Source organism: Tympanuchus pallidicinctus, unplaced genomic scaffold (genome assembly GCF_026119805.1).
Source record: "Tympanuchus pallidicinctus isolate F22 unplaced genomic scaffold, pur_lepc_1.0 scaffold1, whole genome shotgun sequence".
NCBI classification, from domain to species: Eukaryota; Metazoa; Chordata; class Aves; order Galliformes; family Phasianidae; genus Tympanuchus; species Tympanuchus pallidicinctus.
In genome coordinates this window covers 5733795-5753495 of record NW_026294618.1, presented here as the reverse complement: position 1 = coordinate 5753495, position 19701 = coordinate 5733795, and the positions used below count along the sequence as shown (strand labels likewise).

The window sequence follows — 19701 nt, the reverse complement described above, 5'->3', positions numbered from 1 at the left end:
CAAGAACCCACTCACTACAGAGCTCAAGGAGGTGTCAGAAACTTAACTGATCTTAATCACTTAATCCCACTAAGCAAGAGATTGGGTGTCCATGGTAAAAACCAGCGGAGGCACCACAAAGAGCAAACCGGTGGTGGGGGCACTGCTCAGTGTGGGCTGTACAAAGACATGTTGTGCCCATCCTCAGCCCTGCATTGCCATTGCCACTCTCTTCCCATGAGCGGAGCTCCTTATCATGACATAAAGCCACCCGCTTGCCCTTTAACATCCCCCAAATCCATCAGAATCCCAGAAGCTGGCGTTGGACTCAGTGATCTCTGGAGGTCCCTTCCAACCCCTACAATTCTGTGATTCTCTAACTGTGATCCCATGCAAATGGGATGGTTTTATCTGTAGCTCTGGCCCAGGGACACTTAGGATGGATGTTCCCTTTTAACAGCACCGCTGCACATTCTGATTTGTATTTAGGATAAGTGCAATCCTCAGCTCTTGTTCATTAGTTACCTCCCACGGGCAGCAGGCGTGAGGAAAACAAATGGCGCATTTTGTTCACTTCTAATCCACCCCGCCAGTGGGGAAACCCACTGATCTCTGAAGCTGTCCTAATTGAGAGGAAGCTGCTAACGAGAGCGGTGCTCAGCAGAGCAGGGCAAAAAGAAGGGATCGTTTGGTTCAGCGGCTGAACCCAGAGAGCCAAAAACTGAAGTTATTCCATTAACAAGGAAAATCATTAAGTCCCAGCACAACCCCAGTAGTGCACAGCTGGGCTGCCCAGGAACACATCTGTCCCATCATCAGAGCAATAAAGAGGAGCCTCATAGCACAGCACCAACACCTTGTCATGCTTCCCATAGCTAATCTGGGCTCTAACACACCTTCCACTGCCCACAGAGAGCAGCATCTCCCACGCAGACAGTCTTATGAGTGCAGGAAAGCTGTGTGCCTCTGGAGGGGGATTACATATGCACAGCATGCAGCCATGACTTCCTTTTTTTTTTCAATTTTCCCTTTGTCATTTCCCGTTTTAATCATTTTGCATGCTTTAGGGATTAAATGCCTTGTTAGAAAATTCCCATTACACTCATCTCATGGCCCTGAAAGAGACGATGCAACACGCTTGTGTATGCACCAAGAATAATGTGTGTATTTTATTAACAGAGAAGCTACACATGTTAAGATTAGAGAAAAACTGCTGCTGGTGTGTCCGGAGGGAAGGGAAGCTCTGGCTCCTGCAGCACGGCTGATGGATCGCTCCCAGCCTGAAGCTGCTCAGTATTCCTGTCAGAGCTCAAAGGAAGTGTTAAATCCTCCCAGAGGGATTTTGCCTATGACACAATGATCAATGGGGAACATACGGCTGGGTCATTTTGAGCAAGTGGGGATGATTAAGCTGTGCAAGGTTTAAGGTGGCTGAGCGTGAGGTTGCATGGCCTGGGGATTGTCACCACGATGAGGACCCTACACTGGGGTCACCATCAATGCCACCACCTTGGGAACACCACTTTGGGGGCATCATCAGCACCACATCCTTGGGCCACACCACCCTGGGGACATCACCAGTACCCTCAACTTTGGAACACCAAAATGGAGACAGCATCAGTGCCACCACCATGGGGAGGCCATCTGTGCAACTGCTTTGGAAACATCACTCTGGGGGCACCACCAGCACCAGCACCTTGGGAGCAATGCTTTGAGGACATCACCTGTGCCACCACCTCACGGCAACCCCTGGGCAGGGGACACAACCAGAGAATTCCCAGGGCAGCTTGGTTGGGCTCTGGCTGTGGGCTGGTCCCAAGCCTGCATGGGAGGCTTTGGGTGGGCAAACAGGAGCTGGGGATTTGCTGATGGAGAGGAATCTCAACAGATGTTTGAGCTGGGATTGTCTGATCCTTTTGATATTCCTGGCTTTCCCCTCTTGCAGTGGGTTAGCTGAGCAGTCTGACTTGGTGCTGCCTGTGAAGCTCCCTTCTGACAATTTCATTCAATTCCCTTCATGTACTTCACATATAATAAAGGCGCGGGAGAAAGCTCGTCGCAGAGTATAATTGCCCCTCCTGGGACAGAAGGGCTGGTAGCAGCAGCTTTGTAACTGTGTAGGGAAAAGCAGGTTGGAAGGGTTGGGAGCCAGCACTGCAGTGATGATGGGAGGAGTGAGATCAGAGCTCCCCAGGAGGACCCTTCCTGTGGCTCCAGGCTGGCCCTGGGTACAAAGCTAGATGGAGATTTCCCTTGTACATACATACATATATATGTATAAAATGTATGTGTCATTTGCTCCTGCAAACCGTTTGGATATCATTCTAGCACAGATGAATTTATTGGCAGGGCTGAATGCTGCTCAGCCCTTCCCATAGATGGGGACGTGGTCCTGCTCAGGATGTGTGCTGTTGGCCCTAAACAACATCTGTTCTCCTAAGAACATCTTTGTGACTTTCATGCAAAACTGCAAAGCTCATCATTTGAAGGCAAATCCCTGCTGCAAGCAGCTCAGGACCGTGCTGGAGCAGCGCTGCCTGCAGCCCTGGCAAAGCATATCACACCCTCATGTGCTGCCCCAAATAACAGTGGCAGAGGAAGAGAGAGATTGGGCAGAGGAAGCCAACAGGTGAGAAGATGGCTCCAGACTTTCCACCCGCACCCAGCGTGCACCCAGCCTGTGCCTCTCTCTGTGCTGCTGCACCCCATCCCTTCCCCAGCCAAAGCAAAGGACACTTTAATGGGCAGCCTGGTGTAATTCCTTCCCCTCAGCAGCGCAGATGGCAGCGGGGGGGGGGGGACACAGGACAGATGCTGAGCGCAGCCCGAGGTGGGGGCTCATGGCAGCCCCGGCTGCGTCACTGCAGGGATTACAGAGAGAACAGCACGGCACGTGCAAGGGGAAGGAGACGTGTTGTGCTCCACGCTGCCATCGCACGTCACACCACGCGTTTGTGTTCAGAGGCACCTGGGGATAAATCCCCTGGGGGCTGGAGACTCACCTGGGGCAGATGGATGAGCTGAGGTCCCAACGGAGGTTTCAGTTCCATTCCCGGGATCACTGTAACCAGAAATGAAATATAAAAAAAGGTTTATTGGAAGGCAAAAGTTATGAGAAATTCCACCATTTCTAACAGGTGTCTGGGAGGTGTGGAGATGTGGCACATGGAGACATGGTTTGGTGGCCATGGTGGGGGTGAGTTGGGGTTGGATTTGATAATCTTAGAGCCTTTTCCAACATTAGCAACTCTATGATTCTACTTGGGGACATGCCCCAGTGGCTATGGTGGTGATGGGTTGGGGTTGGACATGATGATCTCAGAGTCTTTTCTAACCTGAATCCTTCTACGATTCTACCTAGGGATGTGGGCCAGTGGCATGGTAGGGATGGGTTGGGATTGGTATGGATGATCTTAGAGGTCTTTTCCAGCCTTGATCCTATGATTCTATTTGGGGACATGGCTCAGTGGGCATGGTAGGTGTGGGTTGGGATTGGACTTGAGTTTAGAGGTCTTTTCCAACCTAAATCATTCCATACCTCTGTGATCAGATTATTTTGCTGTGACCCAACCAGTTTTCCTGTCCAGGGTTTTAAACACAAGAAACGGTATGAATGTAAATAAGCAGGAATTGTTCTGCTGTCCCAAGAAAGGGCAAAAAAATAAAGAGGGAAAGGATGGAGTGATGCTTATGGAATCAAGCGATAGCTCTGGAGGACTTAATTAAAACCTGAGAACTAAGAGTATTTAGATACACTGTCAGGCTGAATTACGCCGCGTGTGTTTGACTTTCACATGTTTAATTGAAGCTCTCTGCGTGAAGGACTGCACAAATCTCACCACTCAGCTTTACAAGCTCCTGGAAAAAATGTTGTAAGAGCAAAGAGTTGTCGCAGGCACTACAAGTTTAAAACAAAAAACAAAACTGGAAGAGAAAAAAAAAAACAACAAAGAGAAGCACGGGCAGTACCCAGCTGGTTATACCCAGCCTGCAACCCCAACGTCCCACATCCCATCCCCATGTCCCCAGTGCTGCCAGAAAGCCCACGGCCATGCTCCTGCCTCCTAACATCCCTCTGCCCTGTTCTCACATTCCCCACCTGACATTTGGAGCTATGTAAACATGCCCAGCCGCTGATGGCTCCCTGCTTTTTTCCATTCCGTGGCACCTCGAGCATCTCTTTCGCACCAATGTGTCACGACCGTGCCCTACTTTCTGTCCCCCAGTTCATTTGGAGTTGCACCATAGGGCTGTTTTCTTGTTGAGGAACTCCAGGGCTCATCCTCAGAGTGAGAGACCAGAGGACAACGGGGCAGAGGACTTTCAGGTGTCTCTGGAATGTTCCATGGGCGTGGAGACCTCCAAGGGGCCTCCAAGTGTTCCCTGTGTCCTCCACTTCATTTCAGAGACAGCAATTCAAACATTTGCAACAATGGCTGCACTTAGCATTTGCATTTCCAAACCAAATAAGCTGAAGATACTTTATAAAATGTGCTCCCCCCTCACTGCTCAAATCTGTGCTCTTCTGCAGGAACTGCAAGCAATGCTCAGCACCTGAAAGCCACGGAGGTCTTTGTGCAAAAAATGGACCATGTAGGGCTGAACCTCTCTGAGCTGATAAGAGACAACAATTGTGTCTCCCAGTCCCCACATTCACACCTCACAGAGATCTGTCCCCATGTCTCCAGTAGGATCTGTTTCATAGAATCATAGAATCAGACTTACAGAATGGCATTGGTTGGAAGGGACCTTCAAGAGCTCCAACCCTCTGCTGTGGGCTACCAGCCATTCCCAGGGTGTGGTGTCTGGGCCAGTTTAAGGGGTGTTCATATCATTGCTGGGGTCAGGGATAGGAGCAGCACTTCAGTGGGCCACCAAGACACCTGCTGGAAACACTGCTTTGGTGTTTGCTTAATGGAAACACAGCTGCTCCCATCCTACACACACGGCTCCATTCATCTCTTTTTAAGATCACTTTGCACGCATGAAGGATTCTTGTAGGAGTCGTGAGGGATCATTTTGGAATCACGAGGGATCAATTGAACGCATGGCAGAACACTTTGGATGCACAATAAGGTCATTCTCATTGCCTGATGGATCACTTTGGAACCACGATGGATCATTTGGATGCATGCTGGCACATTTTGGATGCACAGCGGATCAGTCTGGATGCACTGTGGGTCCTTTTCATTGCACCGCGTGTTATTTTGGATGCACGATGGATCACTTTGGATGCACAGTGGGCCGTTTTGGATGCGCAGTGTGTCTTTTTGGATGCACAATGGAACAATTTGGATGCACGGCGGGTCACTTAGGATGCACAGCAGGCAATTTTGGTGGCACAGTGTGACATTTTGGATGCGTGATAGATCACTTTGGGTGCACGAAGGATCCCTTTGGGTGCACAGTGGGTCATTTGGATGCACTACGTGTTATTTCAGATGCACGGTGGATCATTTGGATGCACGACGGATCCTTTCTGATCCACGCTTTGCATTTTGGGAGGTCCATAAAAACTCAAGCAGCTGTCCCTAGGCTGCCATTATGTGCAGAGCAGACAATAAAGGAGACACAGCCGTGCACGGGCACATAATTACAGGACGGAGGTCTGCAGCAGGCAGCTCACGCTCGCCTGCCTCGGTTATTTATGCAGAGAGACCAGCACCAAATGCAAGGAACGGCTCTGCTCTGCCTTTGTACAAACACACTTTGAGCGGAGCCAGGGGGTAGCAGAGAGGGGTTTGGTTTTCTTCACATTAAGTCGGAAAACAAACATTTTATGATTATGGATCATCTGTTTTATGCAAGTATCTAACAGCCCTGCCTAACGCCAGCCGTTGCGCTGCCTGCCTGAATGAATACACAATAAAACACATCCCCAGGCTGAAGGACTCACAGTTTAAACAGAGGGAGGTGGGAAGAACCAGCATTGCTGGCTCGGGCAGCTGCAGCACGAGACATTAAACAAGTTGTCAGGGCACTGAAAGTACCCCATAAACACCCACCTGCAGGCTGCTCCACCAGGGAAGCAGCAGTGGGACTGGGGCTGCAGGTGCAAGGAAGGCCATGAGGGGTCTCCAGTTTTGGGGTGCAGTGAGCATGCTCGTGTTCCTGCACCCTGAGCCAGCAGTGATCTCCAGTCTGCAGCCTCTGAAGGTCTCAGTGGCCTCCAATTCTAGGCTTGGGCTGAGCTACAAAGGACGATCCCTTCCCACTGGGCCAGGAAATGTGAGCAGCCTTGGAGATGGGTTGTAATCCTGTTAAGCCATTCTGCTCCCCAGATGGTTCAAGCCCCCGGCTCCTTCCATCACCTGTCCCCAACCACTTTGCAGCTAACCCTTCTCCCTAAACAAATGCTGCCAGCTCCGAGGGCTGCCAGCAGCTGCAAAAGCAGCTGGAGAATGCAGGCAGCTCTTGCAGACGTCAGCACTTTCCCCTGCTAGAAGTGAGCCTGTGCCTTCCTAGCTGTGATGCTGGGGCAGAAGGCACTGCAGGGGATGTTTGACTCCATTCCACTCACACTGACCCTGTGCTGGGAGCAGGGTTCGGGCAGGAGGGATGCTCAGATGTAGGTCCCATATGAAGTGCAGCACCAGCACAAAGCCCGTGACCTCCCAGTGGGGAGAGCTGAATGCAGGACAGGGGGAAGGACTGCTGAGAGAGCTGGGGATGCTCAGCCTGGAGCAGGGGGGGGCTCAGAGGAATCCCACCATGGCCATAAATCCTCACGAGAGGTGCAAGGGAATGGAGCTCTGCTCTGTGATGCCAGGCAGCCCAGGGACACAGGGCACAGCCCGGAGCCCAGGAGCTGCCATCAGCAGCACTGCAGTGCTGGGTGGGTGGCGGAGCCCTGGCACAGGGAGCAGAGAATGGTGGGGGCTCCTCCTGGGGGATGTCCCACAGCCTCTGGCCGTGATGCTGGGGATGAGGATCAGGACCCGGACCAGGATCGCGTCTCTATGCCCGTATCCTGCAGGACTGCGCTGCCCTCTAACGGGAGAAGAGGAGGAAAGCCCCGGCAGGCTGCGTGAAAAACCTCCTCCCCACACTCAAGGCGCACAGCGCTCAGCTCCTCTGCCTTCTCCCACCCTTTTTCGAGGTGGAAGATCCCTCCCCTTTTTGCGACTTTCCTTTCGTATAAAGTTGCGAGGGCCGTGGGCATCCTTGGAGGGTTTCGTGTGCTGGAAACACATGGAGTCATAGAATGATTTAAGTTGGAAGGGACCCTTAAAAGCCACCTCATCTCCAACTTCCCTGCAATGAACAGGGACACCCACAGCTCCATCATGTTCTCAGAACCCCATGCTGGCTGACCTTGGCTGTCTCGATGGACGGGGCACCCACAGCCTCTCTGCTTTTCCATGCTTCGCTGCCTTCCTCACTGGACACCTTTGGGGTTGTTCTCCCTTTCCTGGGTGTACTCAGCTCCCCCCTTTCCCTGCCATGCACTAAGGCTGCCCTGAGCCCTCTGTATTCCATAGCTTTGCATCTGAGGATATGCTGGCTGTGGCCTCTGCATCCCACGGCAAAGCGCATCCCATATCCTGGGAGGGCACTTGTAAGGATGAATCTGCCTCAGAAATCTTGGCCAGAGTGGAGGAAAGAGAGAGATTTCCTTTCCTCTGATGCTGCCTGTTGTCCCAAGGATGGGTTACAGAACTGCAGAGGGACTCAGGCTGATGGCAGTAAGATGCAGAGGGGCCACACAGGGCTCTGAGAAAGCAATAAAAGGGTAAGAATGGTCCTCATCTGGTGTATAAAACAGTCTCTGAGCTGGCTATGGGATCTGCTGATCCCCACACAACCTGCACTATGGGTCTTAAACCATTCACTGGGGATCCTTTCTATCCAGTGAGAACTTCCCAGAACTCCTCATCTGCCATTTCAGGGTCAGCATGCAAAGTCCCTCCAGGGAGCAAATTCCACTTGGTAAAAACGATGCCAGCGATGAATTTGCTTTTTCAGTACAAAGAAATAGATGGCCCCTTGGTGATCTGCTTCCTTTTGTGCTTGCTTGCAAGTCCTAAAAAGCATGCACAGCTCTGCCTTACTGCCAGCTGTGACCCTGCAGGAGCTGAAAGGGGTCTGGAGATGCACTAAAATGCATGAGAACTTTTCTCAATGTGTTAAACGTACGCTTGGAAGCGCTGCAGGTGCCAGCCCCTGTCAGCTTGCACTAATGGGATGAAACGTGCTGGTGGGGGGAGTGATGAGCAGATGAGGGTAAAAGGGTTATTTAACTTCAGATGTCAGCGAGTGGAGAAAAAAAATCAATAAAGAGGCACTAAAAGCCATCTCTGGGCTCCTGAGAGAGCAGAGATCACACCCAGAGGAGCACTCATTCCCCTCCCAGGCAGGCTGTCCTGCTACAGAGTGAACACAGGGAATAGTCCTTGACTTGGAATGGATGAATGTGCTCTGCAGGAGCCCTGCCAGTGCCCTACCTACTGGAAAAGTCCTTCCCCCAGAGTCAAACCAAGTGGAGTATTCCCAAGCGAGTTTTCCTTCCACTTATTTATCCAGTAGCTTTAAAAACCATACAGAATTTGGTTGGGTGTGTGTGGGGCCAGGCAGGTGGTAACCCCCACTGTCCTGCTCAGCTCTTGTGTGGAGTGGGACTGAGCAGATCCCTCAGATCCCACTTGTCTTCACTCCCTGGGTGCCCCTTTGAAGATGTTGGTGGCCACGCTGTTCCCTGCTGTCCTCACACCTGGAGAGTCTCCCCTTCATCCCCTTCCGCTGCACAATCTGGGCACTTCTCCCTCCCCTTTGTTTGCCTCTTTTCCCTCCCACCAGTCACCGACCCTCATGAACATACTCCCTACTACCCCTCTTGGTGACAGCCCATCAAAGCCCTTTTGGCTCCATGAGGCTGGACTGGACCCGAGCTCATCCTCTGCTCGTCCTCAACCATGATCATCCTCTAAGCGTGGCCACCTCTCTGATGAACAACCGACCCCTTCCCTTGGGGGGCCCATGCACACAGACACACACCACCACTCAGTTCCCTCTCCTTTACCTCAGCTTTATTAACCATCACGCCTCCCCCAGCAGGGAAACCAGCTTTCCAACCAAAGGATGCTGCTGCTTATCCCCTGTACTCAAAAAAGCTGTCACGGACCTCTCTCTCCTGGGAGGTGACCCTCTTGCCCGATGGGAATGTCTGGTAGGTGTGCAGGTTCTCTGGGGACACACGCAGTAAGTGCCATCGTGTCTTCCCACTGAGCTGGGGGCTGAGGACAGACGTAAGGAAGGAATTAGTTCTTTATGGAGGTGATAAGGTGCTGGCACAGGACCCAGAGAAGCTGTAGGTGTCCCATCCCTGGACGTGCCCAAGGCTGTGGATGGAGAACTCTGAGCAACCTGAACTATGGGAGGGGTCCCGCTGCTTTAAGCAGCTTCCATCAACTCCAAACATTAAATTTCACTGCAATGATCATTCGTGTCCTACTGAACGGTCCGGCAGCGGGGGCAGGAAGGTAGATATGGGGGAGGGAGCTCTCTCAGCTCTGGCCAGGCACTAGAGGGCCCCCGAGCGTTTCTGCTGCCCGTGCTGGTGCCCCCCCCCCCGTGCCCCCCTCTCCCACCCCCCCCCATGCTCCCTCCCAACCCTGCCATAGGGATGCTCCCAGCCCCTCAGCCAAAGAGGTTCCTTGCTGTGCATCCCCATGGCAGGACGATGGAGCGCTCTGTCTTGGGGGTGATGTGGGTGAAGAGATGGGACAGGGACGCTGCTCCAGTACAGCAGCTCCTGTGAGGGATATGGAATAAGTCAACATGCAGGATTTCACATGTACAGCTAGGAGGATGCTTGCTTTTAGAAAATATCTGTAATTCTCAATTGGACAGAAGAACCCTGAAACCCGGCAGTCTGCTGAGAAGGGAAGGGAAGGGAAGGGAAGGGAAGGGAAGGGAAGGGAAGGGAAGGGAAGGGAAGGGAAGGGAAGGGAAGGGAAGGGAAGGGAAGGGAAGGGAAGGGAAGGGAAGGGAAGGGAAGGGAAGGGAAGGGAAGGGAAGGGAAGGGAAGGGAAGGGAAGGGAAGGGAAGGGAAGGGAAGGGAAGGGAAGGGAAGGGAAGGGAAGGGAAGGGAAGGGAAATGTAGTAGGGTAGAATATAACAAAATAGAACACATTAGAATAGAGTAAAATAGCATAGCATAGAGCAGAAGAGAGCAAAAATCTCCAGCCAGCAGGGACTCAGGGAGGTGGGTTTGTGTTCTACTCAGCTCACAAATCTTGAGATTCATCACACAGCCCCAGCTCTGGGTGCTGGCTGCTGCTGTGCCATTGGGATACCTGCTGGGTACTCACAGGTCCAGTGGGTGTGGATATTTCTCCTTCTCCTCTTCAGGCAGCACAAAGTAGGGAATGGGATAAAGTGTTCCAGTCTTGTCCTTGTAAAACTCACGTTGCTGCTGGGTCAGCTGCAATCAAGACAAAGAAGCAGAGGTTTGGCCAGCAGCCTTTCCCAGCCCTGCATTGCCTCTGCCTGCAGGATGCTGCTCAGCACACTGCACCCACTGAGCTCAAACCCCTCAGCAAAACCCCATAGACACAGGGATTTGGGGACAGGCAGCAGAGAAGGGGTCACCGTCCCCTCCCATCCCTACCTGGTAAAACCTGTCCAGCTCCAGGAACCTCCTGTTTTCCAGGCTGAAGGGGGCGTGCGTGGGGATGCAGAGTCTCTGCATCTCACCTGGGTATGGAGTTGGGGGCTGGGGATGCTGCGGGCTCATCATGGTGGGGTTTCTCAGGGGCAAAGCGCTGTGCTTGGGATGCGTTCTGTTACCTGCAAGGGAAACACGGGATTAGTTTTCATTTTCCCTTTTCAGCATCATGGTTTGCGTTTTAAGGGTTCCCCGGGCAAGGGGATGCTGCTGACAGAGCCGTGCTGCTGAGGGACTGCTCCTGCCCAGCCCTCACGATGCATCTGGAACCAGAAGCAGGGATTTGCACGCTGCACACCGAACCCTTTATCATATCTGAGTGAGTTTTGGCACCAGGGCTTTGCTCATTGAAGCACAAAGCCGATTTTTCAAAAGAGAAGGTAGTTAATACATATATCTCAGTTAGGTGACCTGTCTGTTCCCACTGCTGCACCTTTTCCTTGCTTTTATCTGCAGCGTGGCCACAATTTGCTATTTACCAGGGCAGCTGTTCAGAAGGGGGAAATTTGGCAGCAAATCAGCTCCAGGGGTGAAAGCACTGAGAGCCCTTCAGACACAAATGAGCAGCGAGCTGTCAGTGGGATGCCTCAAAATGATGCTCTCAAATGAGCAGAGGAGAATTATTTTTGTAGCTATGGCCATAGCTCTGTCTACAAGTGAGGATGAGCAGGAGCTCAGTGATGCTCGCTGGAGTGAGGGTTGTTTTGGGTCCATGCAGAGTGCAGGGTCTATGCAGGGTGCAGTGTGACCATGCTCACCCCCTACCCAGTTCCAGCAGAATCCTGAGTGCAGAGGGTCCCTGCACTGTAGTTACCTCCGCCCAACCTGGATCTGACCCGTTCTGTTCTGTCCCCACCTCAGCTGGCTCACAAACACCATCACCAGGCAACAGCAAGAACTCAACCCCAGCACCCTGACATTCCCTTCACCACCAGAACCCATTGTGAACATCACCTACTCCCACTGCATGCACCCCAACAAACCCTGCACCCTGCCCTCACCCTACCTTCTGTGGGGAATGAAGAACTGTCTCCATGTTGGCATTCTTTAGGTACTTTCTTCTTCTTTTTTGTTTTTTTCTTTTCCTTTTGATCAACTCTTTCTGTAAGAAGAACTGTGGGCTCTTCTCCTGTCCCAGCAGCATAACCATAGACCTGCCCCAAAAAGCCTTTTGGAATCATAGAATCACAGAATGGCCTGGGTTGAAAGGGATCACAATGAAATCAAATTTCAAACCCCTCTGCTATGTGCAGGGTCGCCAATTGCTAATGGAGAACCAATGTAAAAGCAATTGCACAAGCAGACGGATGCACATTCAATTAAAACAATCCCAGTGGGCCTGCAAGGATGAGCACTCAGTCACGGGGATGTGTGGGAACTAAAGGGGCTGTTCTTCATTTGCATCTTGGCCTGAGGTCTGAGATATTGCAAAGAAACGGATGAATGAAGGAACAAATGAATGAAGGAAGGAACAAATGAATGGAGGAAGGGATGAAGGAATGAAGAAACGAATGGATAGCTAAATAAATAATAATAAAAGAATGAAATGAAAAGGAAAAGGAAACAAAATTGGAACCCAGACGGTGAGAACTTCTGTCAGTACATCCTGACCGACCAGAGCATGGCCTGAACTGCTCAATTATTTTCCACTTTGCCCCATTCAGCCAATGCAGGACTGGTGGGAAATGCAGATGGGGTTTACACATGGTCTTTGCTATGGGAGATCCCTCCTGGGAAAGCACTGTGCATCCTGACAGCCTGCTTCTGGATTAGGAAAGCTGGGTTCATTGAATTGTAGAACCAAGGAGGTTTGGAAAAGACCTCTGAGATCATTGTGTCCTACCATCAATCCATCACCACCATGCTCATGGTGGTTGTACTGAATTCAAGAAAATGCAAGGACATCTATGTCAAAATTTGTTTAAAAAAAAAAAGGAGAAAAATAATTAAAAAAAAATCCACCCATTGAGGAAGCTACTGCACTGCTGAGTAACAAGCACGGCTCTGGCATTTAAAAAAGGGTGGAAGGCTATTTGGAAGGCTATTTGGTGGAAGGGCTTGCAACCACAGCTTTCCAACCTGCCTCAGAGGATAGCAGAGGCAGAAGAGAAAGAAAATGAAAAGTGATGCAGAAGACCAAATGGATTTATCAAGAGCCAGAGCTGTGCTGCACTCCTTGAAGCCTCTGGTTGGCAGGGGAGCAGGGTTCCTACAGCCGGGGTGGGAAGGCCAAAGGCTGCTGGCCATGGCACCTCTATTCTGCAACAGTTTCCTCTGCAAATAAAGCACTGCAGAACTTGCTGGAGAGCCTGGGACTCCAGTGCATGCCCAGAGCAGCTCTTCCCAGCAGATATTTCCCCTTCTCTGGAGCTCTGTGAAGGTTTTGCCATCCTTGCAGCTGTGGGATGCACAGCCTGCAGAACTCAGTGGTACACATGGCAAGCACTCACTTCCTTTGGAAAGGTTTCTTAGCAAGCCCTTGCATTTTCTCACCCTTCTGCTTACATACAGAAACTGCTTCCACAGCATTTCCCCCTTTTCTTCCCAAGACCAACACACACACATGCAAGAGCCGCCCACTGCAGCACTCAGAATTACAGATACTGCTGTGATAAGTGATTATCCCACAACGCCTCACACATGACAGCTGCATCCCCCAAACCCTTCAGCATGAAAGAGGTTCAGTGCAGGGGGGCCGGCAGCTTGCAGCAATTTGGGAAGACATGGGAAAGGTGGGGACTGGGAGCAGAGCAGTTCTTGTTTGCAGGGATGAGGTGCTGGTGCTGCCCACAATAACAGGGAACAGAAAAACACAGCAACTCGCTGTAATTAATACCAAGGCTTTTGATGGTTTGACAAAGGGGGAGGCTGATAATGATTTTTTTTTCCCCAAGCGTAGGAGGAGAAGAGCTGGAAAAAAGAAAATGAGAGAAAAGAAATTAGAGAAAATTTCATTAATTTTGGACTTAAAGTTCTGTAGCATCATCGTAAGAGCAGTGATTGCTTTGGGATGTGTGTTAGGTTGGATTTATTGTAATGGATATTGGTGCCACAGGAGGTGTAGGGAGACTGGTTATGGCCTGATCCTGCCCCGTGAAGCCATACTTTCCTCTTTAGCTCTGGTGTAAGACCACGGTAAATACGAAAAGTCATTGGTGATTCAGAGGTGGGCGTGCAATTCTATTCACATTCAGCAATGTGAAAAATGCAGAGACATCATGAAAACTGAAATCTGTGTTTGGAACCACAGGCAGATCCTTCCTTTCCCAGACTTGGATCCACCGTCCCTTGACAGTCTGCGTTGGCTTCTTCACAATTGGGTTCCTGCGTTATTGCCCTGTATAGAGACATAGAATGGTTAGAGTTGGAAGGGACCATTAAAGGCCACGTGATCCAAGTCCCCTGCAATGAACAGGGACACCCACAGCTCCGTCAGGTGCTCAGAACCCCGTCCAGCCTCACCTTGAGTGCCTCCAGGGACATGTTGTTCCTGCTTGTCTTCATTACCCAATTTCACTGTGCCACGGATAGACAAATCCCCATGGCTGCAGGTGGAGATCTTCCCCCACCCAAAGGAGCACTGAACTCCAGAGGCACCTTTAGTTCTGAGCAGACAAACATCAGCAGCACTGTGCAGAGATGTGGATACAGCCCATCCGGGAGAGCTACAGATGTGCTCCCATGTACCCCAAAGCCTACAGGTGGCTGGGGCTGGAAATACCAATGGGGCCCTTGGGTCCCTCAGCACCTGAGGCTTTGGGGATCCCCAGGGAGGACAAACAGCAACGTGTGCACATCATCTTCTATCCTAATTTCTACTTTCTTACTTTGCCCTGAGTCTGAGGCTAACGCCAAGCTTCACCACTCCCCACGAGCCGTCCGCCTGCCATTTCCCAGCAGTAGAATTAAACCCTGCCTTGGGATTCCATATAAATAAAGACCAGGAGTGAGCAGACCCATTCCTCATCAGGTCCCTCTCTCAAAGCTGGTGCAGCTCTCAGGTGCCCACCTTGCACCACCCACCTGCACTGTTCCATGAGCATCCCCAGCCAACGCACCTTGCGCTGAGCGTACCTCGCTATCAACTTTCTGCTATTGAGCAAGAGGTTTCTGATTAGCTATGTGGTCTGGAAGGTGTATGGGCTGCAGATGCAGCACTGCTTCGTGCAGCTCAGCAGAGGAAGACCAACTGGGAACCAAAAAAAATCATGCAGTTTGAGCCTAACGAGCACTATTTATCCCCACAATCTCACGCACTTGGGAAGGAGCACAGGGATCTTTTCCACTGGTAAGACAAATGTAAATGGAAGGACATGCTTCATTTCCAGGGCTTTATTACTCATTTATTGAGGTTTCACCCTCACTTGTCTCTCCCTGACAATGCTGAAGCCCTCTTGGGTTCATTCCTCATCACAAATGGGCTTTTCTGGGAAATTTCCAAGCAGGAAGCAAGATGTGTTGGGCTCACAGCTCTGTCTCCATGCTCACTGATTGGCTTCCTCAAAATAAAGGATGAGTTTAAGGTTCCAAGAACAGCACGATGTGCAGCCTTACCAGACACGACCCTCTACATACCGAGCCCACACTGTCAAGCTGTTATCTATGCCCCTTGTCATGCACTCCCCATGTCCTCTCCCAGTGATATGGTTGACCCCCAGGTTCCAGCTTGCAGTGCTCCCAGGTTGATGCTTCATTCCCAGGGGGAGCACTGCCTCAGTTTCCCCCAATGGAGTCCCTCTCCCAAACCCTAACAACAGAAGGGGGACGATTCCCGCAGCCCGCCCCCCCCCCCCAACCACCTCCTTCTCCAGGGAGGGAAGGGGAAGGCGGTGCTGCTGCTGAATAATTGAAGAATTCGGTGCTGGAGGAGGGGGGTGCGCATCGCGTTGTGCCTCGGAGCACAGCTGGGAGCGCGGTGAGCATTGCACCGAGCACTGCACCGAGCACTGCACCGAGCATTACCCTCAGCGTTGCACCCATCCCCACGCCTTGCCCCACACCATGGCTCTGCAGCTGCAGCTCCGCACCGTCACCGGCCTCCGAGGCAGAGCAGATCGCATCGCCAAAGCTGCTTTCCGAGGTACGGGGAGGGGGGCAGTGGTGGAGGGGGGGGGGTGTCCCGGGATGGGCTGCACTTCATGCTCCCCAATGGTTGCACTTAGGAAGGGAAGGGGTGTGAGCCCTCACTGCCCTGGGGAGAGGGATTTATGCACTGGGAAAAAGGGGGATGAAGCCCACTTTGGGATGCTCCCTTGCTACGCCCCCCCCTCCGTGTTCCCATCCCTGTTTTCCTCCTGCTCAGAGAATTGCTGTCACACCAAACTTCAGAACAGTGCTTCCTTCCCCTGTGCTGGAATGTTTTGCCTGTCAGCCTGCTGCCATCAGCTGCTGGGCAAACAGGGTGCTTAGCCTCATGCATAGAGCAGAGATCACCTCTGTATGCTGTCGGGGATGCTTCTCCCTCTGCTCCCTCTGCCCACCCTAAGGACCCATGGGATTTGTGACCAGGACACTCAATGTCACCATCAAACCCAGTCTGAGAGGAGAAGCTCCCAGTGATCAGACCCAGCAGGGTTGGATCCTGAGGTTGTAGCTGTCAAAACCTCGGGGGGAGCAATCCTTGGGTCTGGTGTGAAGCTGGGACAGGACCTTGTGTGGGGCTGCATTGCCCCGCTGTAGGGCAGGGACTGGGATGATCACTCTGGGATGATACCAAAGTTGTACAATCTTTATGGGAAGGTATTTTTTCTGAAACACCAAGGATTTTGTGTGTGTTACTAACAGGGAGGCAGGAACAAGGATTTACCCATCAGCTACAGCCTGTGCCTCATTCCTGGGCCAGATGTTGCATTTGCATCACATGGGGGGGAAAGAGCTCAGAGTGCAGCAGCAATACAGTCTTTTTGTCAAGCTGGTCTGCTCCTTGGTATTTAGTGCTTTCTTGTGGTCAGCATCTCTGAGGCTCAGCCTTTGTTTTCCCCTTGCCCCATAATCATTTGGGAGCAAGGAGCAGAGTCAGGGCATAGTGAGTTCATAACTGCTGTGAAGCTGTTTGTGTTTTTGGTCCTGTTGGTTTTGCCCAGATTGGCTGCGGAATCTCCTCCTTGGGGGTCCCCAACAGCTCCTGGCTGTGGTGCTGGTCACCCTGCCCTGGGTGGCTCTTGCTGGGGGCAGAAGGGAACCAGAAGGACCCAGCAATCTCACCATATCAGGGTCCTGGTGTTCTGTGACCTCAGTGCCAGACTCAAGGGAGCATCCCAACATGGACACTTAGTTTTTGGGCTGAAGTCTTGTGGGAAGATTCTCTTGCTTTTCTCCAGTGACTCTGGAGACACCCCTTTAAACAGTCCCACAACTGGAGCAAGGTGTCCCCCACAGCCCATCCTGGTGCAGGTAATTTCTGGTCCCCAGCTATCTCAGCCAGGTGTACCTTCTTCAATCCCCTGTATTGCATCTGTGAACAAAGCCACAGTCCCTTCACACAGCACACAGCAACTGGTGGGTCTTGCAGAAGGCATTTGCAGAGCAGCACTGTGCTGGAGCATGGCAGTGCTCTTCTTCTGGTGCTCCTTGCAGCCAGTATCCAACCCCAAGCATCAGGGGCTCTCCTCCCACCATGGCATAGGACTTGACTCACTGGGCACCCAGGAGACCCAGCGCCAGGGGCCACCTGCACCTGGGAGGTTGGGATGTTTTATCCAAAGTCTTTGGTCTGTGAGCTGCTTAACTCTTCTTAGGAGACATGGGGCTGGTTTGGAACTTCACTAATTCACAAGACACTGATCACTTCCCAGCAGGTTCTCCAGGCTGTAAAGCCCCACATCTGCTGCCCTTGCAGCTTCCCAGCTCTGGGCTCTGCAGGTGAAATCACTCACATCTGGGTGAAATTGGACTTTTTTTCCTTGCTCTGCAGGCTGCTATTGGGGTAAGAATGAGAACACAACCAGGGGCTTCAGTAGAAAGAAGGGTGATGGGGATAGGAAAGCTGGAGGTGTCCTCTGATGGAATGTCTTCATCCTGCTCAGTACATGGGGGCCAGCTCCCCTTTCCCAAAGAGATCTGAGTTTGTTCATGGCTGCTGTTGGATAACAGCTCATCGGATCCTGCAGGCACTATCCTGGCTGGATTCCCCAGAGCCCTACTAACTCTTGCTATGCACCAGAGGCTGTCTTGCTTCTAGCATAGTTTTTGCTCTGAGACTCAGTGCACTTAGACACCAGGGCTAAGGTGCTGCTTATCCCCATAGCCAAGAACATTTGTGATCATGCATCTGGTGGCCCCATTCCCGGTCCTGCAGGTGGAGCTGAGTGGCATGAGACCTGCAGGAAACCACTGCATTGATAGCAGGGAGCAGGGAACCATAGAATCATTCGGGTTGGAAAAGACCTCACAGATCACCAGGTCCAACCCCAGCCCACCCCACCGTGCCCACTGCCCACATCCCTCACTGCCACATCCCCACAGTTCTGCAACACCTCCAGGTTTGGTGACCCCACCACCTCCCTGGGCAGCTGTGTCAGCACATCACTACTCTTTCTGAGAAGAAACTGTTCATAATATACAACCCAAAGGTGTTTGGGACACACACACACACCTTCAGGGGTTGCTTCACCCAGCTCTGCTGGGGCATGGGGCAGAAGGTCTGCCAGCACCTGGAGAAGGGATCTTCTTTTGCTCCTTGTATGATGGTTAAAGTAAAAAGGGCTCAGCCACGGGGATTGGGCACTCCCTACAACGAGCCAAGCAATCATGATATTTCAATCTGTAACAACATAAAAGTTGATCCCATAGGGATAAGTGATGTCCCAGCCTCTGTGTACCCTGGTATAGGGTTGCCTGTGCTTTCCTGAGCACCAACGACTGCTCAGCAGTGTTTTTTATTACCTAGGAGACAGCATTCCTTTCCAGAAGGAAAAAAACCTCAATTTGTTTCAGCGAGAGACTAGCAGAATTTCTATAACTTTCCCTTCTGCACTGTTGTGAAGTAGATTCTAACCACAAATACTGATTTGGGGTTATCCTATGGGGGATGCTCCATGGGGAAGCAAATGTCAGCATCCCAAAGGACAGCACAGATGTGGGGCGGCTCCCTCCATTCACTTTGCCACAACCAACCCGCTCCTCCTCTCCTCCTGCAGGGCTCTCCTTCTACACCCGAGTGCTGGAAAACTGTGAGGACGAGGCCAGGTTTGATGAGGTAAGACGAGCGGTGTTTTCCTCCTGCTCCATCTCACAATTGTGGTTTCCTCTGCCATGCTTCTCCATACACATGTTCTCCTTGTCCCCGTGGAGCGGAGGGATTCCCAAGGCAGCAATAGCGCTGTGCAAGCACAGTGGGATAAAAGCAGTGCTGGGGAAAGATCTCAAGGTTAGGTGTGCTGACATCACCTTCGTGTGCTCCAGCACTTCTCTGGTGGGTGCCCAGCGGGTCTCTTGAACCAACCATTCCTCGGCTGGGATGGGGGGGGTGTCATTGTGGGGTGGCCCTGCTGCACTTCCATGGTGGCAGTGATCCAGGCAGCGTGATTCTGCTTTATTCCTAAACAACAACCTGTGTTGTCAGCACTGACAAGTGCTGTGCTTGCAGATCCCTTGCCTGATGGGGTAAAAGCCCTTCACATCCCAAATCCTGGTGTTGGGTGCCTGCAGTTTGATGGATCAGCCTCCAGCTCCCAGTGTCAGGCTTGGGAAGGGAAAGAGAAGAGATTGGGTTTGAAAGAAGGAACTGCAGCCCCAGCTTTGTGTAGTTTCAAAATGCAGCCTTGCTTTCTGTCATTACCAAGAACACAATCCAGAGAATATTGAAATAAAGTCACCCACACAAGCAGGGAATAGAGATGCTATGAAGAAGTCACATTTGAAATGGAAATACGTATTTAAAAGAGAACTGGTGCTTCCTTTGATTATTTTGTGTTTCACACAGAAGTTAACCCATTTCCAGGGGTGGGAGAATGGGAGAACAGAGGATCCTAAAAGGAACTGGAAGACTTTAAAACTGTTTATCACTTTCTGAAGCTTTTTTGCCCTAAGAAAACAAGCCCTGATGCTGGGTGCGG

General features: G+C 51.6%; 1 protein-coding gene across 5 annotated transcripts in view; it reads left to right on the top strand.

The window, feature by feature from the left end:
• The first annotated feature begins 15631 nt into the window (after nucleotides 1-15631).
• The window catches only part of OTOF (otoferlin), a 72065-nt gene continuing 67995 nt past the window's right edge, over nucleotides 15632-19701 (top strand). For all 5 annotated transcript variants that reach the window (XM_052690826.1, XM_052690843.1, XM_052690821.1 and 2 more), the window contains exons 1-2: nucleotides 15632-15725; nucleotides 18784-18842. In XM_052690826.1, the coding sequence (XP_052546786.1) occupies nucleotides 15647-15725; nucleotides 18784-18842 (138 nt within the window). In that variant the 5' untranslated portion in view covers nucleotides 15632-15646. The remainder of the gene's footprint in view (nucleotides 15726-18783; nucleotides 18843-19701) is intronic.